Source organism: Lates calcarifer, linkage group LG6 (genome assembly GCF_001640805.2).
Source record: "Lates calcarifer isolate ASB-BC8 linkage group LG6, TLL_Latcal_v3, whole genome shotgun sequence".
NCBI lineage: Eukaryota > Metazoa > Chordata > Actinopteri > Centropomidae > Lates > Lates calcarifer.
Genome location: NC_066838.1, coordinates 5,288,601 through 5,314,153, shown reverse-complemented (window position 1 = coordinate 5,314,153; position 25,553 = coordinate 5,288,601). Strand labels below are relative to the sequence as shown.

The 25,553-nt window shown below is 39.6% G+C and overlaps 1 protein-coding gene across 5 annotated transcripts in view; it reads left to right on the top strand.

Annotated features, from left to right (window-relative positions):
* hdac7a (histone deacetylase 7a) overlaps positions 1–25,553 on the top strand; it is a 59,526-nt gene that overhangs the window by 7,251 nt on the left and 26,722 nt on the right. For 2 of the 5 annotated variants that reach the window (XM_018675306.2, XM_018675307.2), the window contains exons 2-3: positions 8,395–8,574; positions 9,683–9,751. Coding sequence is in view for 1 of the 5 variants with exons in the window: in XM_018675304.2 (XP_018530820.1) it covers positions 9,683–9,751 (69 nt within the window). In the remaining 4 variants the exon portion in view is untranslated. Of the gene's footprint in view, positions 1–8,394; positions 8,575–9,682; positions 9,752–22,691; positions 22,909–25,553 lie in introns of those variants that run through there. The other 3 variants (XM_018675304.2, XM_018675308.2, XM_018675309.2) reach the window with 2 other exon arrangements.

Sequence of the window (25,553 nt, the reverse complement as noted above, 5' to 3'; positions counted from 1 at the left end):
CTGCGGTTGCTATGGTTTCTTACTGTGTTTTGAACAACTTGCCGTAACTCCTAACATCCTTAGGGTGTAAAGGATCCTCAGCCCTTTATTATTCACTCTGCTTGGGTTGTCGCTGGAGCTGACCTCAGTTCACTTTCAATTTAACCAGATCAAATGTTCAAAAGAGGCTGCAATTCATTCACATATGAACATCTTTCAATTTAAGTATTCAGCTCCATCTTTGCTGTGGTCTTTCAGCACTACATGACCCTGACGTTGAACGGCTTTGGTGGCAGTAATGCAGCTACTTATTTTCTTTGACTATAATTGTGTTTCAGAAAATGTACACTGGTATCTGTAATATTACTCCTGAGATTGCAATGCTTAATTTATTATTCTATATGCCCCCTGGAAAAAAAAAGTCACATTACTTCTTTATTTAACCTCTCAACACCAGTTAGTGACGACTGCACACATGACACCGTTGCTCTGTTGTGGAAAATGTCTGTCAGCGATCCATTGTGTTTCTGTGGACTGCTCGTGTCACCAAGGCTTTCGATGTGGCTGGTCTTTTCAGACACTCGCTCTGTCTTGCTTTTTCACACATGCACACACACACACACACACACACCATGGAAACATTTTGAACATGCTTGTGTGTACGGGCTGTAAGGGAATGTATGATTGTGTCTTGGTTAGGTTTCCATTTATGTTTGCTCAATATATAGTGTCATTCTGGGGGATATGTGTATGTGTCTGGCTTATTCATCTATGTAGGCTTACAATGTGTCAGACACTGAATCCCATTATGACCTTTATACCAGATGCCAGGTCAGAGCTTGATTTAAATACACCACATAAAATCCTTGCTGGCCAGCAAACCATGCAACAGACTGGCTGATTATTTGATCATGATTATGATTAAGAATGATTCTGAAAACAGTGATTTTCTCTTGAATGGATGAATTGACCAGTGACTGCAGCTCTAAAATTATGAACTTAGATATGTGATTTAAATCTAGCTTAAAGCAGGGAAAATCAGTGTATTCACAATAACAATGGATAAGACGACAACCTGGCTGTTCACAGTGATGAAACCAGAGAACAGCTCTGTGAAGCTTTTTAGTGCCAGCTGTTAACACAATATATTAACTTACAAAGTGGCGCTGTTTGTGTTGTTTTCAGAGTATGTTTCTGCCACTCCCAAGTGGCCAAAAAAGTTAGCAAAACCAAGCCACACCAAAACAAGCCAAATTACTTGTTTTAAAAGCAGAGATATTGCTACTTTGCTGAAGTTACCTTTTATTGTAGCTACTATTTTTTCTATATTACGAATCCATTTAACTGCTGTCTTATTTAGTTTTGTGGCATAAAACCATAAAAGACAACCAGATGTCAGGTGATCAGAATTTACCTAATATTAGTTGATGACAACCTCACCAGATAGCATTGACTTGATAGTTGCTGTGTTCCTGTGAGTGAAGTTGTGAGTGTTATTTTATATTACATATTTTTACAGCACAGCAGTGTTTTATATGGTAAAGCAAATTCTAGAACAGCAGATTCTGGTCTTAACTCTGTCTGTAGTCACTGTGTTTAGGCTTTGTAGGTCAGTACTGCAGCTATGTCCTCAGCGAGTTCACTCTCTGGAGGCCAAAGGTGTAATTTTCTTCAGTCGCAGCATTCTGCATATTTAGTCCTTTAAATAACTCAGTAGCCACCACGTTATCTTCCAAGAAACAGAGAGATCACACACGATTTGAGCACATACGTGCTGATGTGCAACGTCTGTATCTCATGATTATCAACTGACCGCCACAAGACTGAAGCAGATTCTTACTGAAAACACTGTCAAACATGGCAAAAGATTATTTTCTGTAGGTGTGAAGTTTCTGGTGCTGAGATCGTTGGCGAAGACAAACTTTGAGTATGAATTTAGAACCACACCCTGATACTCTCTCTCTCTCTCTCACACACACACACAGACACATTCACACAAGTGCACATGAATTCAAGTATATGAACACACACAAACACATGCTTGCGTGCATACATGAATATCTCCGTGCACAAAAATAAAAACACAAACAGAGCTCAAGTTTTTTCCTCCCAAATATTTTCCAGCCTTATTATTTTTATCCTCTTTGTTCTTTGTGTTTACTCAGCCCACTAAAGATAATAAGTCTTTTCCTCAGTGCCCCCCACCCACCCACCCACCCCCTCCTCATATTACCCCCTGCCTTCATCTTCCTGTCTCCCTCTTTCTATCTTCATCTCACTCTGGATTCCCCACTTTTCTCCTTCCTCCTCCTCCTCCTCCCTCTTGGCTTTTCTTTCTTTCCCATCATCCTCCTCTGTTTCTCCCCCTCTCCTCCTCTCCTTCCTTTTTCTTCTCATGCAGCATTCCTCACATTCCTGTTGGCTTCTTAAGGGGAAGGACCCCACTGGCAGACCAAGGCCAAACATTATTACAGTGCTCCCAACCTCTCTCTCTGTTTCTCTCATCCTCTCTTTCTTCTTCTTCTTTTCTTCTCTTACTCATTCTACCTCTTCATTCAACTCTTTTTCTCTTTCTGACTTTCTTCTATTCTTCCAGTTATTTTATTTTCCTATTTTCTTCCCTTCTTCCTTCACTCCCTCATTGCTTCTCTCTAAAACCTCTATCCCCTCTAATTCCATTTTACAGATAGCGGCTATATGCTTGTACTTAAACTGTTAAAAAGCTTACTGAGACCACTGTGTTTCATAATTAGTGGAAATAAGGGTCATACCCTGCTCTGTTACGTAAAAGAGGCTCATTCATGTTTATACAAGCGCATGGGCTGTGTCTTTAACAACGCCACACTGTCCGCACATGGGAGATAAAGTATCAGACACACAAATGTTCACAGAAAAGGCTCAGCACTCAACACACACACACTCAAACAGCCAGGCAGTCCTCTACATTAAGCGAGTGATATATTTTGAATGCATCATGAATTAACCTAAATGTTCACATTTACATTTCAATAGCTGGTATTTTGGTATCAATGGAATATTTAGGCTCAAGTTGGACAGCTTTAGACACACACACATGCACACAAATAAACATTATTTTCATGGCTCCTTCCTTGTGCATTTTAATTGCCACTCTGTGAATTTTGCACCAAGGTTTTTTTGTTTTGTGCAAAGAATCCTCTTGTGTCAAATGTTGTGTTGTAGCAGGAGCAAGTCTCTGCAGGTGGGAGGCAACTATGTAGCACGCAGTTGACCACATCCTGCCCCATATAATACTGACAGAAAGGCTACATACGTCAGACTGACTGTTTTTAACTGTGTCATTTGAGCATAATTCACTTCTAAAGTATGACCGATCATGTTTCTGAACACATATCAAATCCAACATTTTTTGCACTAAAGGTGTGGTGCTTTGATTTTTCAGTACTGACCACAATGTCTTTAGAACGTTGAAGTAGCAGGAATTTCCTTTGCATTTATTGAACACAGAAAGGACTGATCAGTATTTAATTCGCCATAAGCCCTCATATGGGCTAACCAATATATTTCAGAATAATCTCATTTTGTAGTTACTTCATACAGTTGCATACATAATGTAAAGGCTTTTGTAATATTTTCAAATGCACTTTTTTTTATCTCAGGATCTCAGCAATCAGCAGATAAAACACAACATTGCCCCTATTTCTGTAAAGAAAAGCTCTTTATAGATACACTAGATGTTGTTTGTGGAAAATACCAACTGACCAGTACTGGACTGAGTGTGTGTGCGTGTATATATATTCATGTGTGTGTATATGTGTCTGTATTCCTCTCTCCCTGTGGGCGTTCGCCTGCTGCACTGCTTTTCTGTCACCCTGTGGTTTTGTTATTTTCAGCTCGAAACCGGATGTGATTCAGACTGCATGGTAGATTGTGTAATTGAATGGACTAACCACATACACACACACACACATGCGCACATGTTCACAGACTCTCTCACACACATATATGCTTGCACACACACTTTATGTCGATGCAAACACACACACACACACGCAATCACAAACACATATAACACAGAAGACTTACACACACACACACACACGCACAGTGTTATGTAGCTTTCTACACCCACATACTAAGGGTTTCTGGGAATGGTGCTGGGTTCCCCCTGTTCACAGAGGCACTCGAGGGTGAGCGAGCGGACGATGGAGAACCACCAGAAGTAGACAGACACACGCTTCTTGGTTTCAATATTGGTCTGAAACATCAGTTGTTGACCTGCCTGACACTGAGATCGGAAAAAAGGATAAAACGTACACACGCCTGTGCTCTGTGGAAACAAGAGGACGGTTGAAAGTGGGGAAAAACACTGAGAAGTATTAGTGAAACTCATAATAAATGTCAGTTTCTGCCTAGATTTTTTTTTAAGCTGTACTATGCAGGTAAAATAAGAAAAGAAAAGCAGGGAAAAGATAGAAGTGGAAAAGACTATCTAGTATCTAAGTATCTCTGTCAAATATACAACAAGAGATGTCCCATTTGCATATCTGTCTTCTAATTGTGAACTTTTTCATTTTGGAATATAAATCTTCATTCATAAAAGTTTTGGGATGGATTTTGTGTTGCTGGACATATACTGATTATATTTGTGAGAGAATTTAACTCTGCAGAAATGATAGACTTATGATTTAACAGAGAAAGGGGTGAGGACTTGCTGACCACACTTAAGTATCTGTGACGCAACACTATAAGGATGCATGTGACTCAGAGCAAGTGTCTGCAAACAGCAAACAGCGTCTTGATTCTAGGAAGACTTTGGACCAGAGAAACAAACGATGATCCTGCGTCACAAAAGCTACCACAGTAACGTATGTGCTATAGGCGTTTGTGTGTTTTTGAACAGTCGCTTACACAGACAGGATGCTTTACTTCCTTCTACATGGGCTCAGGGTAGCCTGTGCTGGGGGTCTGACGACAAGAAGTTCAAATCTGATCCTGCAATGAGAGAAAATTGTTTAGACTTAAACAGCCTTTAATTCCCCTTTCCCCCTTTAATTCACTTTTATGTGTCACAACAGATGAATAACAAAATGTCTGAACTTACAGTATATGACCTTGAGTCTGTCATTGTTACAAAATACACTAATATAAGCAATAATCAGAGACGTATAATGTCTATAATGACACAACCTTGATAAACATTATGTCAGCATACATAGGTGGTGAAGGATACTTTACCTTTCAGCACATTTTATGGTAACAGTAACTTTTTTTTTTTTTTAACCTCAGAGCTTCCTCTTAATGTATTGTTGGTAAAGGGTTTCTTTAGAAAGAACTCTACATATCTAGACTACCCATGCAGGCATTAATAGGTCTTACCAAAACCCCTCTGCCTTTCATATCTGAAGGCCATGTAATATGAAAAAGCTGTGTGAAAAAAAAAATGTCCAGGAAGCTGAAATATATCTGGATTCATTTTAAAACATGACTTATTATTAGTAATTAAGTGTTTTCTGTCAACTTTTAAGTTCAAAACATATGAATATGCCTCCAATGTCACTCCTACAGGTACATAACACCAACAGTTATTAAGAAGCGCAATATATAAAGTGCCACAAGTCCAAGTGCAGTCCAAAGTATATTTCTAACTGTGTTTTTGACCAACACAAAACAAATTTTAAACACAGAATTTAGAATGTATTCATCTCAGATGACCAAACCAAGTAACTTGCTGGCACTAATGTGAGGGGTGATACTGAGACCTGGACTGCAATACATAGGCCAGGTCTGGTTCAAAGGCAATGGCTTTGACACGCAAAATGTCACGCAGGTGAGATTCACTTAGTCTTGTTCTCACACTGTTCTTATTAAAGTTCATAACAGAGAATGTCTTTTCACACAAATATGTGGAGACAAACAAGCTCAGCATTTTCTTCGCAAATGTGCGAATCTCGGGAAACCTGCTTTTATCCAGCTGCTGGTAAAAGTTTATGAGAGAGAGCTGTTGGTGTTGACTGTGCCACTCGCAGTCACACTGCAGCTCAATAAGCTCCAGTTGCAGCTGATGCAGAGCATCATCGGGGTCCACAGAGATAAAATAAAACTGACCTCGGGCCAGACTTTGGCCATACTTGCTGTAACACATTTACAGTAGGTTTACTATAATAACAGTTACAGTTGTAATAAAGTAACTGTAAAATGAAACGGTAATTTAATAGCAGTGAATTTATAATTACAGAAGGGTCATTGTAACTGCAAAATAAACTGGTGCTGTGTTCTTTATTACAACAACATATCGCTCTAAATGAGATTCAGTCATTCCCGTAAACCTGAAGCATGTTGCTATTAAAAAAGAAATACAATTTAAATTGTTTAATTATTGTAACACTTTTATCATTTAGTTTCAGTAAATTACTGCAAGAAGCCAAATGACAATTATTTATTGTTCCTTTAAGAACAAGCATACCGTCTTATTCTCAGTATGTTCAAGGACTGTGCATACTGCACCATGGTTATAGAAATCTTAATGGTCTTTTTCCATATAGTAGGGATAGCCACTCTGAGCCGTGAACAACCATCACCATCTGGTTTTCCATATTTAATTGAGCGGGTTGTTTTCCTAAAATGACATGTTGGAGGTGCTCTGGTGCAGTGAAAGATCTAACATCTTTTCATCTAACAGCTCACACCAGTCACTAACAATGTTACAGAACACTGGTGTGTTTTGTTTCATAACAGACTTGTATTAGCTGTGGTTCAGTACTGATTAAATCTTTAATCCTACAGCACATGTGCAAGATAAGTACAGTTTTAATCTCATAGATTACAACTCTATGTGGTTTAGACCATTCTGTGAATTAAAAATACAGTAGTGAGAAAAGCTATTTGTAAAATCAGCTCAACAATATGTACATTGTTATTAGGCACACAGTAACTATTGCAAACATTTCCCCTAAGCCCTCTCAACAGACTCTCTGCTGCTGTTGCTGAGGACGTGAGAACGATGCTCAGGAATCTTAACCGGAGTTATTTCTCAGTTTACATGGCTGGTCTCCTCTGCAGATTTATCACAAGGTTATAAAATCATAATGTGTTGACTGTGTTTGTCTAAAAATGTTGTTGAAGGTCATCTCACCAAATGGAAGCAAAGAGTTTTTATATTATGAAAAATTATGTTCTGGTGGTGTTAAATCTATTTAAAACAACTGCTTCTAAAATGAGATCAAAGCTCTCATTATGACTGTTGCACACCACTTTACAAACTGTAACATATTAGTCAGGAGGGTGTGTTACAAGCAAACATCTTGCAGTATATTTCACCTATTAATCTCTCTAATGAAAGCCATGTTTAATTCTGTCCAGTGAATTTTTTGTATATATTTAAAAAAAAAATCTTGTTCATTTTTTCTGGCATGTCTTTAAGATAACTACAGTCATAACCAGGAACTAAAACATATTCACTGGCAGGAAATCAATATTAGAACGGAAAATAAATTAGGTTCAAGAGCAGATTTTTGTTTCCTGAGAATATGTTCTCAGCTCTTATAGACAAAGTTTTTCACAGAAATATGCACTCATGATGAAATAATAGTTCAATGCTGTTTTGGTTTTAATAGACATAAACTAGACTTAAGTTCAGGTGGTGCATGAAAAAAAAATCATGAATAGATCATGAACTGTAAAAAACAGATCATGAACTGTATGTTATAAACACTTTTATTTTATTTTATTTTTTTACAAACCAGACCCACTCTTATTCCTCTGTTTTAAAGACTTGCCAACATATGCTTCACGTTGAAGAGTCACATGTTGGACTAAATGCTGTTTCACCCTGACAAGAATAACATGCTGTGTCCAATACTGACTATGCTGTGTGTAATTTTGGAAACAATTACTCATGAAATCACTTAAATGTGATACAGTAGATAGATATATATAGTTCAGTGTATAAAAATAATGGAAGTTGAATGCTAGCACCCAAGGGCTTAAATAGTGAAAATGAACTGGCCCACATTTTTCTGGGTGCCTCCAACGAGAGAGTGTGGTGACCCCCAGAATCGTATCAGTCTGCCTGGTGCTCTAACTGCGCTGGTCTTAATGTTTTTTGACAGCAGATGGTGCCACGGTGTAGGGGTTATCAATTTATTAAACACAAGTCTCCAGACTGTGGAGACAAAGTTAAGACTGTTGTACAAGTTTCAAGAAGCCAAGCGCGGATTGGCTGCATTGTGCACCCAATGGGAGTCAGGCGATGCAGGAAAACAATAGTCCTGAAGGTCCGTGTGAAGTCAAGGCTATTTTTGGTGGGGCCCGCCTTGCTTGCTATTTCTGTCAGCAGGAGAGAGGAGGGGAGGGGGCAGGACTTGAGGGGCCGGACTTTCTTTTCTGCAACTTGCCTCCGATAAGTCTCTTTTCTTTTCCTCCTCTTCTGCACAGTCTACCAACAACACCAGCGGATCCCTCCATCACCTCCCGTCAGGGTTTTCGCTCTCTCGGATGCACGCGGACTTGTTTAGCGCACCAAAATCCACTCGATATTAGCTGGATTATCTTCAAGTGTTTGGGCTCAGACTGCGTCGACAGGCTGATAGGTGTTAACGGGTCCTGTCTTTTAAGGTAGGCTACACTGGTGGTGACAAAGTCTGACGTGGGAACGGCTGGAAGTTAAATAATTGTCCTCTGCTTCTTAAATGTGGTTTATATCGGAGTTTTGAATTGCCAAGGAGAGAGACGGCGGTAAACTACCTGTGCAGGTGTTTACCCTGCTTTAATTGCTCACGTGCGCATAAAAGTGCGTCAAACATAATCTTGTGATAAACTGAAGAACACAGCATTTCTGTATGTCATAGAGCATATTAAATATTCTTGTCATGATACATAGCCTACGTGTCTACAATGATTAAGTGAGTTTAGTTCTTGAGAGCATGTTATAGAAGTAGGCCGACAGATAAAACTGTGACCAAGTAGGCAATTCCCTGCGATAATAATACAGAAAGCCGCTGACACACAAAAACGACAATGGAAACTGCTTATTATATATATATATATATATATATATATATACACACACACACACACACACACACACACACACAGAGATACACACATATAACTTTTCGTTTGAGTTTTTTGCTTCGGAGCAGATGTTGGCTATCATTTGGGTTCAGCAGCAGAAACAGCATCACACACACACACACAGAGAGAGAGAGAGAGAGAGAGAGAGAAACGCAGGCACGCAAAGATTATTTTAGATGGTTTTAAAATGCACGTGCGCTGCTTGCCCACTTCATTTCATTGGAGTGTGTTTTATTTTTGCTGGCTCAACCAGGACTGCTGTACACATTTTGTGATCTTTCTATCCAGATCTGGGTCACAAATTAGACCTGACAGGTGGGTCTTACATCACAAGAGCAGCTCAGATTGTGCCCAGCAGCCACACCTATCAGCTGGCCAGGTCTGCTAATACAAACCATGAAGAAGCATTAAGTCATCTACGACTTTCATTTGCCTCCGTTGGCTGCCAGTAGGAACAACTTCTCCAGAACAGTTTATGGTGGCCTGCTGTTGACATTTGCACAACTGAAGGGAGAATTTTTAGATAAGCAACAACAACATTTTAATTCAGCTCAGAGCTGCCAATTGTCAATTTGACTCACTTTGTTCATTTATTATTGTTGTGCATGAGCTGCATTTCACTTATTTATGTTTGTCTTTGTTTCCACAGATGGAATCAGCAGCTCTGGGAACATCATAAAGACAAACAGACAGGACAACATATTTCATACAGTGGCAGGTAGGACTGTTAACCTCCTAACTAAATGTACTTAATACTAACTTAATAAGTAGTTGTACTGTCTTGTTGGTCTGAAACATTTTACCCAAACCTGTTAAAGTTAGGCTACGGCCATCAGCACTGCAACATTCATGTAGAAAAATGCTGCCAGTCTACACTCGGCCCCCTCAGGACTACATCTTGTCCTCTTTGTAGAATTTTTGCAGCATACACAAACGTTAGACACTTTGGGTGACAGCAGTTTTTCCAGCGCAGCGCACAGAATGATCTAAGCTGTTTGACTTTCAGAGAACTGCAGTGAAGTACAGGTGTTGGCCTAGTTGGAAAGACGCACTCAGTCCGCTGTGTTTTTCATGTGTGGGTTTAGAAATCTGGTTGTGCTGCAGGTCATGCTGAAGTGTAGTTGTGTGTGTAAAAAAAGTCCTACAATGTAAAACATATTGCAACATTGTAAAAATAGCCAGTTGTAGTTTTTTTTTTTTTTTAAATAAGTGATTTAATTGTTAGTTCTAACTAGTGTTGCTAAATATCTGCCAGTGAGGCCAATACACGGTACAGTAGTAGGATTCACTTCACTTTTTTTCAATTTCACTTCCATTACTGTGTCATTAACATCTGAAATTATCCAAATGTATCTTCTATAAGTGATGTCCAATGATATCACATCCCCTCTGAATATGCTCATGGATAGATAATGAAGATGTTAACAGTGACTATCATGATGCAGGATATGAACTTGAACTAACCCTCATACACTTATCTTAAGAAGAATCTAACTGTACAGCTAAATGAGAGACTAAGAAAGGCATGTTATTTATTTTCTTCATGATAACCTTCAGTTTTCCATCATAACAGCACCAGCTCTCTATCTGTCATCTTCAATGCAAATATCTCCGCTCTGCCTGCCCTCACTTGGTTACTGCTGACTCACATGGGAAACACTCAGACGTTTCTTCTTCGACCTGAGCTCAAAATGTATTTGATACGCTGCTCCACCCATCAGAAACAAGTCACCCGACTGTTTCTTTGTGTCCTGCCTTTTTAGTTTAGATTAGCATTCTTCACTGTGAAGCATGCCTGTGTGATCACACTGTGTAGGATTACAATGCATGACTCTCTGAATGGAAGCTGGCTCTCGCTGTGCCAGGCTCCGCTGACTGTATGCTAACCAAGGACCCACTATGTGCCATGTGTATGTATGTGTGTGTGTGTGTGTGTGTGTGTGTGTGTGTGTGTGTCTGCGTCTGCCTGTGGAAAAACCCAGTGAGGTCATGGCCGTGGCTGTAGGGTCTGGTTACATGTGTGTTGTCCACGCAGGGCAACTGACACTGGCTCTCTCTCCTTTGTCTTCCTCTCTAATCTCTCTCTCTTTACCCACATACAGTATAACCTCACTTTAAAACATTTTTACTGCTGAGCATTGCGCTCTGATGCCAGGTGTCTATGAAGATGGAGGCTGGTTAGCAGTCTGGGACAGATGTGTGTAACATGTGAAACCACCATTTTAAAAGCCTCTAGAGCTGAAACAGCCCTTTAAACTACACAGGTCTGCTGTAATAGACCTGCAGGCCACAGTGAGTACTTCTCACTTGTAGTATGTTCTTCTTGGTATTTCTGTAGTGACCCTAAAACTCTTATTTTTTTACACACACACACACACACACACACAATAAATCAACAAGAAGTTGTGCTGTCTGCCTGAAAACCAGTTTATCCTGAAGAGACATTGCAGACAGGGATCATTCACCATGCAGACAAGTTGCTCACTATCTGTGAATCTTATAATACCATGAAGCCTCATATCCTCTGAGGTCACACTAGTGTTTGAAATCCCGTTTTCCTCATAACAGGTGAAAAGATCTGTTAATGATAAGTTTAGAAAACAACATTTGTTTTCAGTACTTTGTTAGAGTCAGCAGATGAATATATTGAAACAAGTCAAGCCAACTCTTACTATCATAATATCCACATAAAATAAAAATAAAATGAAATAAAAGACTAACCCTTTTGTACTGGCAGATTTTTCCTCTTGTGAATAGAAAAAAAAGACTACAGCACTTTTTTTCCATTCAGCGTGCACATGTAAAGTACACTCTCTTTCTGTCTGTTTTTCTTTTTCCTTCATAAGTATTTGTATGTCTCTCATTCTGTCCTCTTTGGCTCACTAAACAGAGAAGGGAGAAACTTTAGGGACAGATAACAACAGGCAGGATTGTAGTAGTTGCAGTGCAGATCACATATCCTCTTCCTCATCCTGGTTTCCAAGCACCAGGGTCAGCTGATCGGGTATGCTAGCTTGATGTTGGCAGAGGAAGAGTTAGTTTAAGTAGACAGAGTGGGAATGACGGCAGAGAAGAGTATGTTTAATCAAGGCTGCAACTAATGATTATTTTCGTTATCAGATCATGTTTTGATTCCTCAGTTAACTGGTTAATCATTTGGTATATTAACAATCATGAAATGGTAAAAAAGTTTCTCAAAAGCCCAAGTTAACATTGTGTCTTTGTTAAACCAACAGTCTGAAACCCAAAGCTGTTCAGTTTATTATCACAGAAGATGAAGAAAACCAGCAAATATTCATGTATGAAAAGCTGGAACCAATGAATTTAAGGCATTTTTGCTTAAAAAATAAAACAACCATTAAAAACAAACAGAAAATGTATTATTGATATTGTTTCCGATTTTATCACTCCATTGATTAGTTGTTTCAGTTTTAAATTTAATGCCTTCTTCTGATACTGCATGAAGTATATATGTATTTAAATCTTCTTATGAAACCACCCCCCCATACTTGGATATATATTTTTATATTTTTACATTTGTAATTCTTTGGTCAATATACAAGTGCATTCTGTCATTATTTATATATTTGAAAAATGTATAGATCTACAGATCTTTAATGTCAATTTAAATGATTTCCATAATTTCAGTATATGTAAAAATGCAATACAGAATATATAGCTCCTGTTAAGCTTTAACACTGATTTACTGTTCTTTTTTCTGCCACTGATCTTCCTGTTTTCTTCATATGTCTGAGTAACCTAAAGTAACCTGACCTCACTTTAACATTTAATCAACAGGTTTAATCTTCATTGAGTACAGAGGTAATATACCACTGAGCAACACAGTGGAGTGATCATACTTCTGCAGCTACTGCACTATTTATTCAGCACTTAATTGTGCTCCAGCCTAAATGTCAACCATGTGTAGCGCTTTTGTTCCAAAACAGTATAAAGTCATTAAATCCCAGCAGCTGCCCAAAAAAACTGAAAACTTATTTGTTCTGATCAACAACTATATTAACCTCTGTAGACATGTTAGGGTCATTTTGCTCTACAGGGCCCCTTAAAGCCAATGCAGACACAAGCTGTGCAGTAGCTGTGGTAGTAATGGTAGTAATAGTAGACGGCAATGAAGGAGGCGGCTATTTTTTGACCTGCTGAACAAATGGCTCGATTGTCCTGCCTCTAGGTGCGTGAAATCACTTGATATGTCAGGGGTAATGTTATATAATACTCTCAAAAGGGCCTCATGGCACTGTGTGTGTGTGTGCGCGTGTGTGTCTGTGTGAGCAGTTCTACGTTTCATGTCTGTTAATTGTTTGTGTGTGTGTGTGTGTGTGTGTGTGTGTATTTTTCTGTTTCTCTGTGACAGCCCACACACATTAATAGTATTTTGGTGCAAATGGGCCAGAGAGACTATGTGTGTGTGTGTGTGTGTGTGTGTGTGTGAGATGTGGCCTGTGTGTGAGTGATGTGGCCTGAGGTAACATTGTTCATAGCATTTTATTAGTGTGTCAGATCAGTTCATGTTGTATTAACCTTTGAGCTAGAGGCTCCTTGCTGTGGTCAGCTGGGTAACTGGTCTATGATTGGCCTCCAGCCGCAGCCTGTGTGCCCCTCGGGACTGTCTCTCTCGCTCTCTCTCTCTCTTCCTCTCGCATATGCACAAAGACACACTTAATCCTGTTGAAATTTACTGAAGGCGATGAAATTATTTTTCTAAGGATTGATTCCTTTGGCATTTGGGGGGACGGAACCTTCAATTTTCACCTCAGTCCCACCCACTGCTCCAGACCAGAGGCTTGGATCTAAAAAAGCATTTTTTTTTGCCTCTGGTGATTTGTGTTTTACCATTTGCTTCTATCAAAATGTACTTTTGCTAAGGATCACAGCACAACTTGATACTGAAACTGAATATTTCTGCCTGTATTCAATCAAACCTTGACTTTTTTTTTCATTCATTCAACTATGTAAGTTTCAGATGGTCAGTAGCTCATTCAGCCATTCTGACCAAATCGTACTCATTCAGTGATAAGACAGCTCTCAGGTCCCTTCATGAAAAGATTTTATTTTCAACAAACGTCAGGTAAATAAAAATCCTGCTTTTACAGTTGTGTGAGTGTCAGGAATGTTCTTCACCTAAATGATCTGACAGTCTGATATGTGATGTCTGATAAAAGGCCAGTGTCAGCCCCATGCATCAGCCTGGCCTTTAGCTTTCAGAACCAGACTTTCCACTGTATTTTGATATTGTCTGACCTAAAGCGTAGCAGAGTAATGGATGGCTCATATTCACTCCAGATCACTGAGGTGACTGACACTGACCTCAGATCAGATATCCTGTTGTTAGTGTAGATGTAATAGGATCTCCTCTCATCTGGATGGACTCTGGACTCCTACATCTGACTGTGAGTGTGTGTGTGTGTGTGTGTGTGTGTGTGTGTGATGGATGGTCTGCAGCGACAGCTCCAGGCTAATTTCAACAACTCGGCATAGTGGAGGAGAAGGGAGACACAATGCATGTTTATATTATGTGCATCTGTGTTTGTGTCTGTCGGTGGGTGTGTCCACATGTCAGGATATTTTGTGTGTGTATGTGTGTGTACAGACAGGTTTCTCAGGAACGTCTTTTTGAGATGCGCAGAGGTGTGAGGAGTCAGGGAGTGATTGGAGATGTGCAAATCACAAAGGTGCTGGAAGGAATATGTTCAATATCACGAGGAGGAAGTAGGCCTTGATGCATAATTACATGCATACAGTGATTTAGAAGCTTGCAGGGTCTTTTTCTATGCACACTTCTTCACAAGATTCAGGTTGAGAGTAAAAAGTTTTTACCCTGTGACTGAAAAAGATTTTTTTATTTTAATACAAACAAAACAAATTAGGGATTCTCCGATACCACTTTTTTTCAAACCGATACGATACAGATACTTGGATCTGAGTACTTGCCGATACTGAGTACCGATATGAGTACTTACTAATGCCATTACACTTCGTACATTTACTTGAAAATATATTTTATTTTCATCAGATATTGTTTCATTCTCTGGCTGTAAGAAATTGCTGTGACTGACATTTGAACATTCCATTATATATGGCACTGCCACACATTTTACTCAAATAGAAGTACTGTTAAAGTACTGTTATTGACATTTTAGCATTCAACTGCATCTTTTTTTAACAAACAGAATATCTTCAAGGCAGGAGTAGGCTTAGGTGGAATGTTTAAAATGTCCAACTATTTTCCTGTCACAGCATCAGCCACGCTCCTCTGTGCTAAAAGCCCCTCATTAACAGCCAGCTGGAGGGTGTGTGCGACACACAGCAGGCTCGGGAGTCCAGCATCACTCATGGCTTTGATCATGTTTTTCACATTATCACGTACAACATGAACAGAACCTTTAGGGACCCCCATGTCTGAAGCATGTCATCAAACACACCTGCGATGGCTTGGCTGGTGTGCGAACCCCTAAATTGTTTTGCATGCAGGACGACTCTTCGCGGAGTAAAATCTTCATCAATCTGCTGTGCAGTTAAACTGATGAGGGACACCGGGCTAACGCTGCTCGTCCAAATATCAGTGGTGAAGCTGAGGGCTGAAATGTCTTGCAACAGGCTGCGGATGTGCCTCTTCACAAAGTTGTGTAGCTTTGGCAACACTGTGTCAGTGATGTGGTGTCGGCTAGGGATCTCATACCTCGGCTCCAGTATGCTGAGAAGACGTCTAAATCCCATATTATCAACAACCAACAATGGCTGGTCATCAAGAGCAATGTACTGGGTCAGAGCCTCTGTTATTTTCACTGTGCGCAGGTTGTCTCTTAACATCTTCTCCAGAATTTGCTGCAAAGTTGGTTGTTGCTGTTTGCTTGATTTGATTTAAGCTCTAAACTAGAACTGTCAACCTGTGGCTTAATCAGAAAAATCATATCAAGACATATTAAATAAATTTCTTCTCTCTGCTATGCACATGTTCAGTTGTTAGTAAAAGAGATGCATATTTCAGAGTATATTTGTGGTTGTCCATGTCTGTGTTTATGTATGGATTTTTTGTCTGTGTCAGTGTGTAAGTGTGTGTGTGTGTCCATCCCTGACCAGAGTGCAGAGCATGTGCAGGAATGTTAATGTCTTCTTCCTTTGTTGTCCGTGCAGACAGCTGAGTGTGACTGTGCATATTCATGAGGCCGCCTTCCTGGAACACGTTAAACTTTGACTAAGAAAAGAAAAGAATGTGGATTTCAAAAGTATGATGAATAAATTGAAGGAAACAAAAAGGGTAGATAGATGGATTCACAGTATATATATGTATATATAGAAATGGGGAAAGGGCGGTGGAAAGTTGCACCAAAATAAAAACATGAAGAAGGAGCCAGAGGCAGATGTCAGAGTCCCATCTCACACATACACTTCAGTTCATTAATGTTTTGCAATTTACCAGAGGAACTGAAGTCGTTTTGTATGTTAGGTGTTACGTGAAGAGGTCATGCAGTCCAGCACTGCATCTTGAAATCAGTTTTAAAACAACTCGGAAATTTGTCCTTGATTTTCCTCTAAAAGACTTATTAAGACTTATTAAGACTTATTAAGACTCAGACAGGATATCTGTGCTGACGAGTCTTTGTTTTTACTGACAGAACTCAGTTTGGTTTGTTAATGGCACAGCATATTAAAAACTGTTTTTGACAGTGAAACTGAATGGGAAACATGTCTTGAGTACTCCTTTCTTTATTCAGCAGAAAACGTAATCAAAGTTGTCTTCACCCTGAACTACATTTTGACAGACAGTAAGTTTGTTTCTAATTTTGTTGAGCTTGCTGCAGGGTAAAGTGAGGCTTCAGCAGGATAAGCAGATATCCACACTCATTCTTATCAGCAGAAAAGCCTTTGCTGCAGATTGTAGGCTTTTTTTGTAGCTACCAATCTCTCCACCACTACCACAGGCTATCAGTGTATCAGTAACCCAGTCACCACTGTTTTCATAACTCACTGTTTTCACCACTGATAACCAGCAAGATCATTCATTTGATCTGAAATCATTTCCCCTCTGGTGCTGCACACTGTGTGTGTGAAGAGATTAATACAATGGAGACTTAAGAAAGAGTTGTGTGCCAAGTAAGAAGTGTGACTATATTATGTGAGTTCATTGTGGCTTGTGATGATAAAGGTGGACTGATATTTGTGTGATGTGTGTCTGTGTGTTATAAAAGATAAAGGAAGGGAATCCCTTTGAGTGCTGTGTTGAGTGGCTCTATCTGTGTTGGGAAATGTGGAGAATGTGTTTGATGTTGAGAGCAGTGTGTGTGTGTGTGTGTGTGTGTGTGTGTGTGTGTGTGTGTGTATGTGTGTGAGTGAGAGAGAGAGAGTGATGGAGAGAAAGAAAGCTTGGACAGATGTACACTTATCTCTTGACATTTTTCACTTTTAGGTCTAATGCAGCCAACACTGCCTTCATGACAAAATCATTTGTTTTGAGATCTGTGATAGTGAAACCCAGATTTCAAGCTGGAGATATGCAGAAAGGCTGACTGAGCTCACTGTAAAGCAAATGTATATCTACTAGATAAGGAAGGGTATCCTCATGTTTCACTGGTAGCTGTCGTATGACCACTGCTGCTGTTGGCTGCTGAGCAGCTGTATTGCAGCAGCTGCAGGAAACAGTGCTTTGCCAAAGGGCATTTCCACAGTACTTGTTCCTGTCAGGTGTTCCATAAGTCTTCACATTCCTGATGGATGAAACATGCTGCAGAATGATTAGTTACTAAAAGAAATATTCTTCCTGCTACACCGATCATTATCTTACATGCGGTAGAATTTATTTTTAGAAAGTCACTGAGTGTGAAGAGCAGGGTTCCTTAGTGTGTGCTTCAAACAGAGGACTGAGTTCATTTCTCTGCTGAAGTGAAGCATCCACAGACAAGATGGTGAATGCCTTCCTGTCTCAAGGTGTGTGTTTGTTACTGATCATGTCCTCTGACCTTCTTGAGAAGGATGGCACAAAAAAAAAAGAATTTACCCACAGGGAGTACTTAAGTATCACATGTTTGCATAAATCAGCAGCTGACTCAAAGCATGACTGCTCCACGAAGAGAATTTAGTTTTCAGACAAGTTTACTGTCAAGTCTCTGAAAGACTGAAAGATGACGCTTTATGCAACATAAAGAAACACATTATCCTCACCTGTGCTTTTATTAAGATGACACAAAGTCAATTTAGATCTAATCCAATCAGATATAGTGCCCATGTCTGTTGAGGCATGACAAGTGTCACTGCTCATGCTACCCACTTCTTCTGTTTATTCCTAACAAACCAGGAGGAGAATGTATGCAAGTTTATGTAAAAGCTTTTAGTGTATCAATCAAAAATCTGGTATATTGTATTCAGCAGAGTACTGAGGAAAGTATAATGGGCAGGAAACAGAGGTGAGAATGTCAACAAGGCCACGAGCCTTAGCTCTTAGCTGTGCCTCTGTTGTCTGTGCTGCAGAAAGAGGACTCTCTGTCATTTGTCAAACAGGACAGCACACCTGGTCAGGCAGAGGCATACAGACAGAGGCATTCACATTCATTCGTGTGTGTGGGTGTGTGTAATAACTGAGTTGTTCTAAAGTTTCCAGCTTCAGGCAAATTTTAACACTGAGTGAAGTAAAAGATGACAGGGATGCATGGAATGTTTATGTAGTGTTTGTGAGTTTGTGACCTTTGGTGAGCTTTATAAATGGATGTATTATTGGCATGCAGCGTCCTAAAGCACCTGTTCTGTTGAAGCAGGGCAGGATGTAAAAGCTTACCTAAATTCCTTTTGTATGAGCTCGCACAACATGCTTAAATCTCTGAGAAGAAGAAAAGGCAGCCAAATTTAGGAACATGTGATTTGATTAAAGCTACATGTTGCCTGTGATCACTGATGGGTCAAACATATGATGTTGCGATGTTGTGATTTTAAATATAAGTATAAAAGAAAGCAGGGAGAAAACCTCCATGACTGAAGTGTTTCTGTATTGAATAGTACAAATGAGATCAGGGAGTGTAAATGAATATCTGAGAGTGATTTTTTTCTGTACATGACAAGAACAAAAAAGTCATCCTTCCCTCAAAGAAGGCTCACATGAAGCCAAAGATGTAAAAGAGACATGGATGATTTAGGTGCTGCTGGTGTCCTCACTTAACCCCCTGAAGATGTGAGCCCCAGCAAAATGTTCTCCCTTAAGAGGGTCACACTCATCATTCTATTCTCATAACACACACACAGCAGAGAGTAGTTCTTAAAGTTGTCGACAGCCACACACACTACCATTTACACTTGAACACTCAAGTGTGCACCAACCGAGCAACATCATAAATATAGAAATAGTTTGGCGACAGTTGTAGGCAGGCGGGTCTACACACACACACACACACACACACACACACACACACACACACAAACCACAGTCTGGCCAGCTGCTTTGGGAAGACGGAGAGGTTTTGAATGGGAGTGACAGCTGTGGATTCCTCAGGATGAAGGAGGGAGAGAGAGATTGATAGGAGAGAGCAAAAGAGGGAGATAAGTTGGAGGGGGAACGAGAGTGTGTCAGTGAGAGCCAGAATGGCAAAGAAAAAGAGACGAGGAGGAATGAGAAGAGGAGGGTGTATCAGAGAAGGAACACTAATGATTTATTCTTCCTTTTTCCTCAATCAGATTTAGATGCTTAAGCTTGATTTTTTTTCATTTCATATAGTAGATTGTAATTAACTTAATTAAACTGAAAGAAAAGGAGGGATCAGAGGCTTAATGAAAGAGAGTAAGATTTAAAGTCTAAAACCTGACTTAGGTACTCATACTGCAATGACATTTTTTCAATAATTGACTGTGCAAAAACAAAAAAAAAAATTGCCAAAAAAACTAAACTCCCTCATGCTAATAACAAAATCATATCTGATTGTATCAATATATGTACTGTTCATAACATACATAACCGACACACACAGCTTGGCTGGTACTTAAGAAGTATTTAGGTCCAAAGAGAGAAAGACCGAGAGCTCCCAGAGTAAAGAGCATGTGATCCTAACTGTCAGTACCAGACTATTCATAGAGATCCTGTGTTGCACAAGGCTGATTTAGCAACTCTGTAGATTTTTTTTTTTATTGAATGCACCCTCACCTCCTACTCCTTTTACTCTATTCGAGTACTAATTATTCCTATACTGATACATTCATTTTGCCCCACACTAAGCACACATTGTCATAAGCAACAGTGAATTAACGCACATCAACAGCAGCTTTCAAAATAGCTGCTTTAACCTTTAAATATCTGACAGGTTTTCGCTGGGAAAATACTTTTGTTCATTGCCTCTAACAAATAAAGGACGAACTTATCATGATCTTTACACTCACCACGGTTGAACAAACAAAGAAAACATACAGCATCACCCACAGATGCTCAAATGTCATCAGACAGAAAATCCAGGCAGACAGATGTCACATTGCTGCAACCAGTTTGACTGACAGGTAATGTCTGCAGAAATACCACACCACTACACTTCCCCAAAACTAAAGTAAGCATTTGTAGTATTGCAAAAGCAGCAACAGTCTGCTGAAATGAGCCATTCTGGGAAAGAGTTTCTTCAGTTTTCTCTCTACATCAGGCAGTGATTGTAACTGACCCTCACATAACATCCCTGCTGTATGTTTAGGATATGATTTGGAAATTTGTCATATTATCACGTAATGGTGTAATATTTTAACATTTTGGGACAATTTATTGTCCTCTTTCTTGCTTTAGGTAGATGAGAAGATAAATAACGCTCTTGTCTCTGTCTGTTAGTGTGTTACACATGAAGCTACAGTCAGGAGGTGGTTAGCTTAGTTTAGCCTGAAAACAGGGGGAAGCATTCAGTCTGGTTCTGAACGTTGTGGTTCTTAATGTCAGTTAAAAGAAGTAAAAGACAAGTTGGAGTTTCATGTAGCCAATGTTATGTGATGGACCGTTTTTTAGCTAGATGCAGTGATTCCAGAAAATAACTGTCCACTCTAGAAATAGTCCAAATCAATGTTACACTCAGTTTTTAGTACTGATTAAGCAAATAAATACGTGTCAATAAGTAAGCCTTAAAGTGGTGGAAGTTTAAAATCTGTAGATAAAGCCAGGCTAGCCATTTCTTCCAGTCTTTATGTTAAGCTAAGCTAACCATCTCCTGGCTCGAGCTCCATATTTTGGCTGCAGATATAAGATGGTATCAGACTTCTCACATACAATACTGTGGAAAAGTTTTAGGCACTTTAGATGTTTTTCCTCATATCCTTCATCAGTAGCATCAGGGAGGTGTCTGATCAGTCCCAGATTAAATCTGCAGCAGGACAATGAGTCCAAACACACAGTCAGCATCATAACAAACTGTCCTCAGAGACAAGAGGAACAAGGAGTCTTGCAACAGATGGTCTGACCCCCACAGAGCCCTGATCTGAGGCAACTTCTCCAAGATGCTGGAACAAACTACCTAAGTACAGGTGTACTGAGGAGAACTGCAGCTGTTTTAAAGCCAGTGGGAGGACGGGGGTCAGAGGAAATACTGATCTGATTTAGGTTTTTTTTTTTGTTTACTGCACTTTGCATGAGGTTAATTGATGAATACAAATTAATCATGGGATTATTTTTGACAACATCCTCACTTTATCTTTAGTGCTTAAAACTTTTAAATTTTATTCAATCCCATTTAGTCTCACATACAATTGAAATAAATAAGATGCAATTTAACTGGATTGGCAATAGTTTACCTAGTAGTTTCCATGTTCCTGTAATGGGTGTGTTTGTGAGCAAGTGTGTGTTCACCACATTAGTGTGTTGCCTTCAGGGCCACTGTTAGTCATTAATCTGAGTCGTTAATGGATGTCAAAGCTCTCAGCTTTTCACTAAAGCCATACGTTGAGAGGAATGGTGATTTGGGAGTGTTTGTGTGTGTGTGTGTGTGTGCGAAACGGAGCCAGAGGGACACTCAGAGAAGCCATGGTTGTTTCAGCTTTACTGTCTCTGTTTTCCAGTAGGAAACTTCGCAGCCTTAGGGCTCAAGGGCACTGCGGCAGCAGCGTCACAACAACAGCAGGGGGAGGAGAGGGGAGGAAATGGGAGTCTAAACTGAGCTCTTAAACAGGAAGCCACCCTGGTTCTCTCATTGTTGTGTTTTTATAGACTCAACTTCCTGCTGGCCCGACCGCCCCCGTTACCATGGTTACAGTCCCCGTTGTTTATGGGATGTATAGAAAAGATCCCACAGTGGCAAGAGCTGACCGTCATCTCTGGCCAAAGTGTGACACTTAAAAATGTGGAACGTAACAGATGTTCAGAATGTTTCTGTTGAGCTGAACTCAAACCCAGGGTCCTTAAAAAGTGTAAATACTTTTGAAGGCTTGAAATGCTCCTGATCCTTCCAACACATCAATTCATATCTTATAATAACCTTTTTCTTAGCCTGCATGTTTATATTTTTTATTTTCAATCACATCATCTCTTAATTTTGCTCTCATTCTCATATTTAATTCCTGGCAGCATTTAAAGGGAATTAAAAACTCTTCTAAAAAGCTTTTTCTGTCTGGAGTCTGTAGGTACCCTGAAAAATGCCTTTTTGCTCACAAGGTAAGGTACTACTACTGTGTGAATGAAATGATGAAATCAACAGTTTGGTGTCAGGACACTGACAACATATAGAGGCAGAGATAGAAAGAGGGAGGGAGGAGAAGAAGAAAGAGAAGGAGTTAAAGAAAAGAGGATGTGGCCGACAGTAAAAGATGACTGGAGGGGAGTGGAGCTCTCTGTCTAATTATAGATCCTGCTGTTAGCTGGCTGATGCAGAAGTGCTACTGGGGTTTTCACACAGCCGGATATTTACAAGACAAACACGGGTATGTGCCTTTATATTTACTTTATTTATGATTAATTCCATGTGTCTGTGTGTACACGAGCAGTTTGTTGTTTCCATGGACATTTTTATCTTATTAATCTGTTGTATCAAACTCCTCTGATCGTGCGCTGGAAGCCTGCTGTGGTCTGTGTTTGCGAGCGTGACAAACTGTGATGACTGAGCCTTGTCAGCCTAGTGTGGGGGTTTAGAGAGAGAGAGGGAGAGAGACAGACAGAGAGAGAGATTATCTTTCTTGGTAATTAATTCTCCTCTGTCTTACTTGTTCAATGATACTCTTCTTGTGCTGCTATTACTACTACACTTGTTTTAGCAACAGCAACACAATGCAAGACATATACTCTGTGTGTGTGTGTGTGTGTGTGTGAGAGTGTGAGAGCTTGCTGACCTAACAGACAGCGGTCCTGGATGTTTATGGAAACTCAGTGAGGACTTAGGAAACTGGACCCATGCTGCATTATACATCAACCTTCCTCTGTTACTGTCATCCACACACACACACACACACACACACTCACGTACACCCACAGAAACATGCACACACTTACAGACCTCTCTGTCTCACATTCAGTCTCACATTCACGTACACATACATGCTCACTCACACATGCACACACATAAATACCATGTACAAATCCATGGTAGCATCTCAAATACTCTTCTTCTCTCACACACATTCTGTGTGATTGCCATGCACCTTCAATGTGAACGAGAGCATCCACTGTGTGGAGCGGCTTCAGGAGGCAACTGACATTGCTCTGCATGTCACTGCCTGTGTCTGTTTTGGGATTGCTGTTGGGTTTTGTTTAGCATCCTGCAGGTTTGTCACTTTGGGAAGTAGCTACATGTCTACAATGTTGTGGTGTTTAGCTCCTAATATAAGATCTATCTCCCAGACAAATGTTAAGTGAGGTAACACCACAAATAAAACATTTCTTTGTTTTCGTTTTCTTTTTTTTAACAAATGAAAGGAAATTAACAACACTGACAAATCATAGTTTTGTCACTGACTCAGATCGGCCAAAGAAATGTCTCAGAGAGGCTGTGTTTGTAACTGCAAAAAGTAGAAAATTGAAGTGCACATTTCCACATGTATATATTCAGTATATGATGGATACCTCTGTATTAATCCTGTTCCAGGTGAGCTATCTGTAAACTTGTTATTTTTATATGCCTGCTCATCAAATCTCTGTATGTCTCCTGCCAGCTGTATAGAGGAATTTTTAAAATGCACTTTCAGCATAAAGTCCAGGTTTTTGTTTGCTAAATAAGGAAGTGAGGAGTGGATTTCAACAGTGACCAACTGTACAATTTAGCACTCTCAGTTTGGCAGCCTATTGGATCTGAACATCTGCTGTTCCTTTATTGCAATACTCAGTGTTGAGAAGATTTGTTAATCAATCGATCAACATTAATCATCATTATCATCATTTTGATAATCGGCCTATTGTTAGTTTTGTTTGGCAATAATGCTAAACATTTGCTATTTACTACTTTTCTGTTTTATATCATGACAAAACATTTTTGGGTTTTATACGTTGAAAAAGAATAGAAATTTGAAGACGTCATGTTTCATTATTTTCTGACTTTTTTCATACTCGTCAATAAGTTGTAACAAATTATCATTAAATTAATAAATAAATGATGAAAAAGATAAGGATAAAATCAGTTATATTCTGAACTGGAAATCAGTTTTAAGACAAATACAAGTAAAACCTCAGTATCAGTTCTCTGGTGTACCAGACAAATATTTGACCAGAACAAGAAAACATATTTCATGTCAGGGAGTGACCCCAAGAGCTGAGCTTTCATATCCAGTCCCACAGTACCTCCTGCAGTGACTTATTTATTTATTTTGCAGATTATCAGGCATCTCCACTTGCTTAAAAAAAGTCAGACTTGCCCCTGCGTCTGTTTGCTTTAGATGAAACAGGAGCAATTTTCTTTGGCAAAGAACTGAAAAGACATGTTATAAACTTGGATCAGTAATTTTCTGGAGCAAATACTCGTGCACGACACTATAAGGAAACATATCACACATTGATTTTTTTATTACATAGCGACGAGAAACAGCCTCCTGGATACCCTGAGGTAATGACATCTTTATTAACTGAAAGTAGCTGTTGCCTCTAAAAGGTGTAGTGTGATTTAGACACACTCATGAACACAGTACAGTCAAAACAGAAGAGGCCTCTGTAGCTATATTTGGATGTGTAACAAGACACAAAGTGGTGGTGTCTGCTTCATCGGTTGTTGACTTTATGCAGCTTGAGTGTCTGTCACTTGTGGCACTGTGCTGCCTGTCAGCACTCCTTCAGTGCACAGAGAAAGACTAGACTTATTTGCAGGTTGTTTAAGACTGCTGCCCAACCTTTCTTGTCCATTGACTTTCTGTTGTGTCTATTTTTTTCTTTTTCATATTTCTGTTGTCATTGCCCCTGTTCTCTCACACTGTGTGTCTTTTTGTGTCCTCATCTTTCATTCTGTCAACATCTGTCCATGAGAGGGTAAGGAGGGAATGAGGGATAGAGGGAACTAGAAAGAGAAAGGGAGGGAGAAAGAGAGCTATAAACCTTTGTATATCCTTGTCTGACCTGTAGAACCAGTCCTGACTAAGCAGAACACATA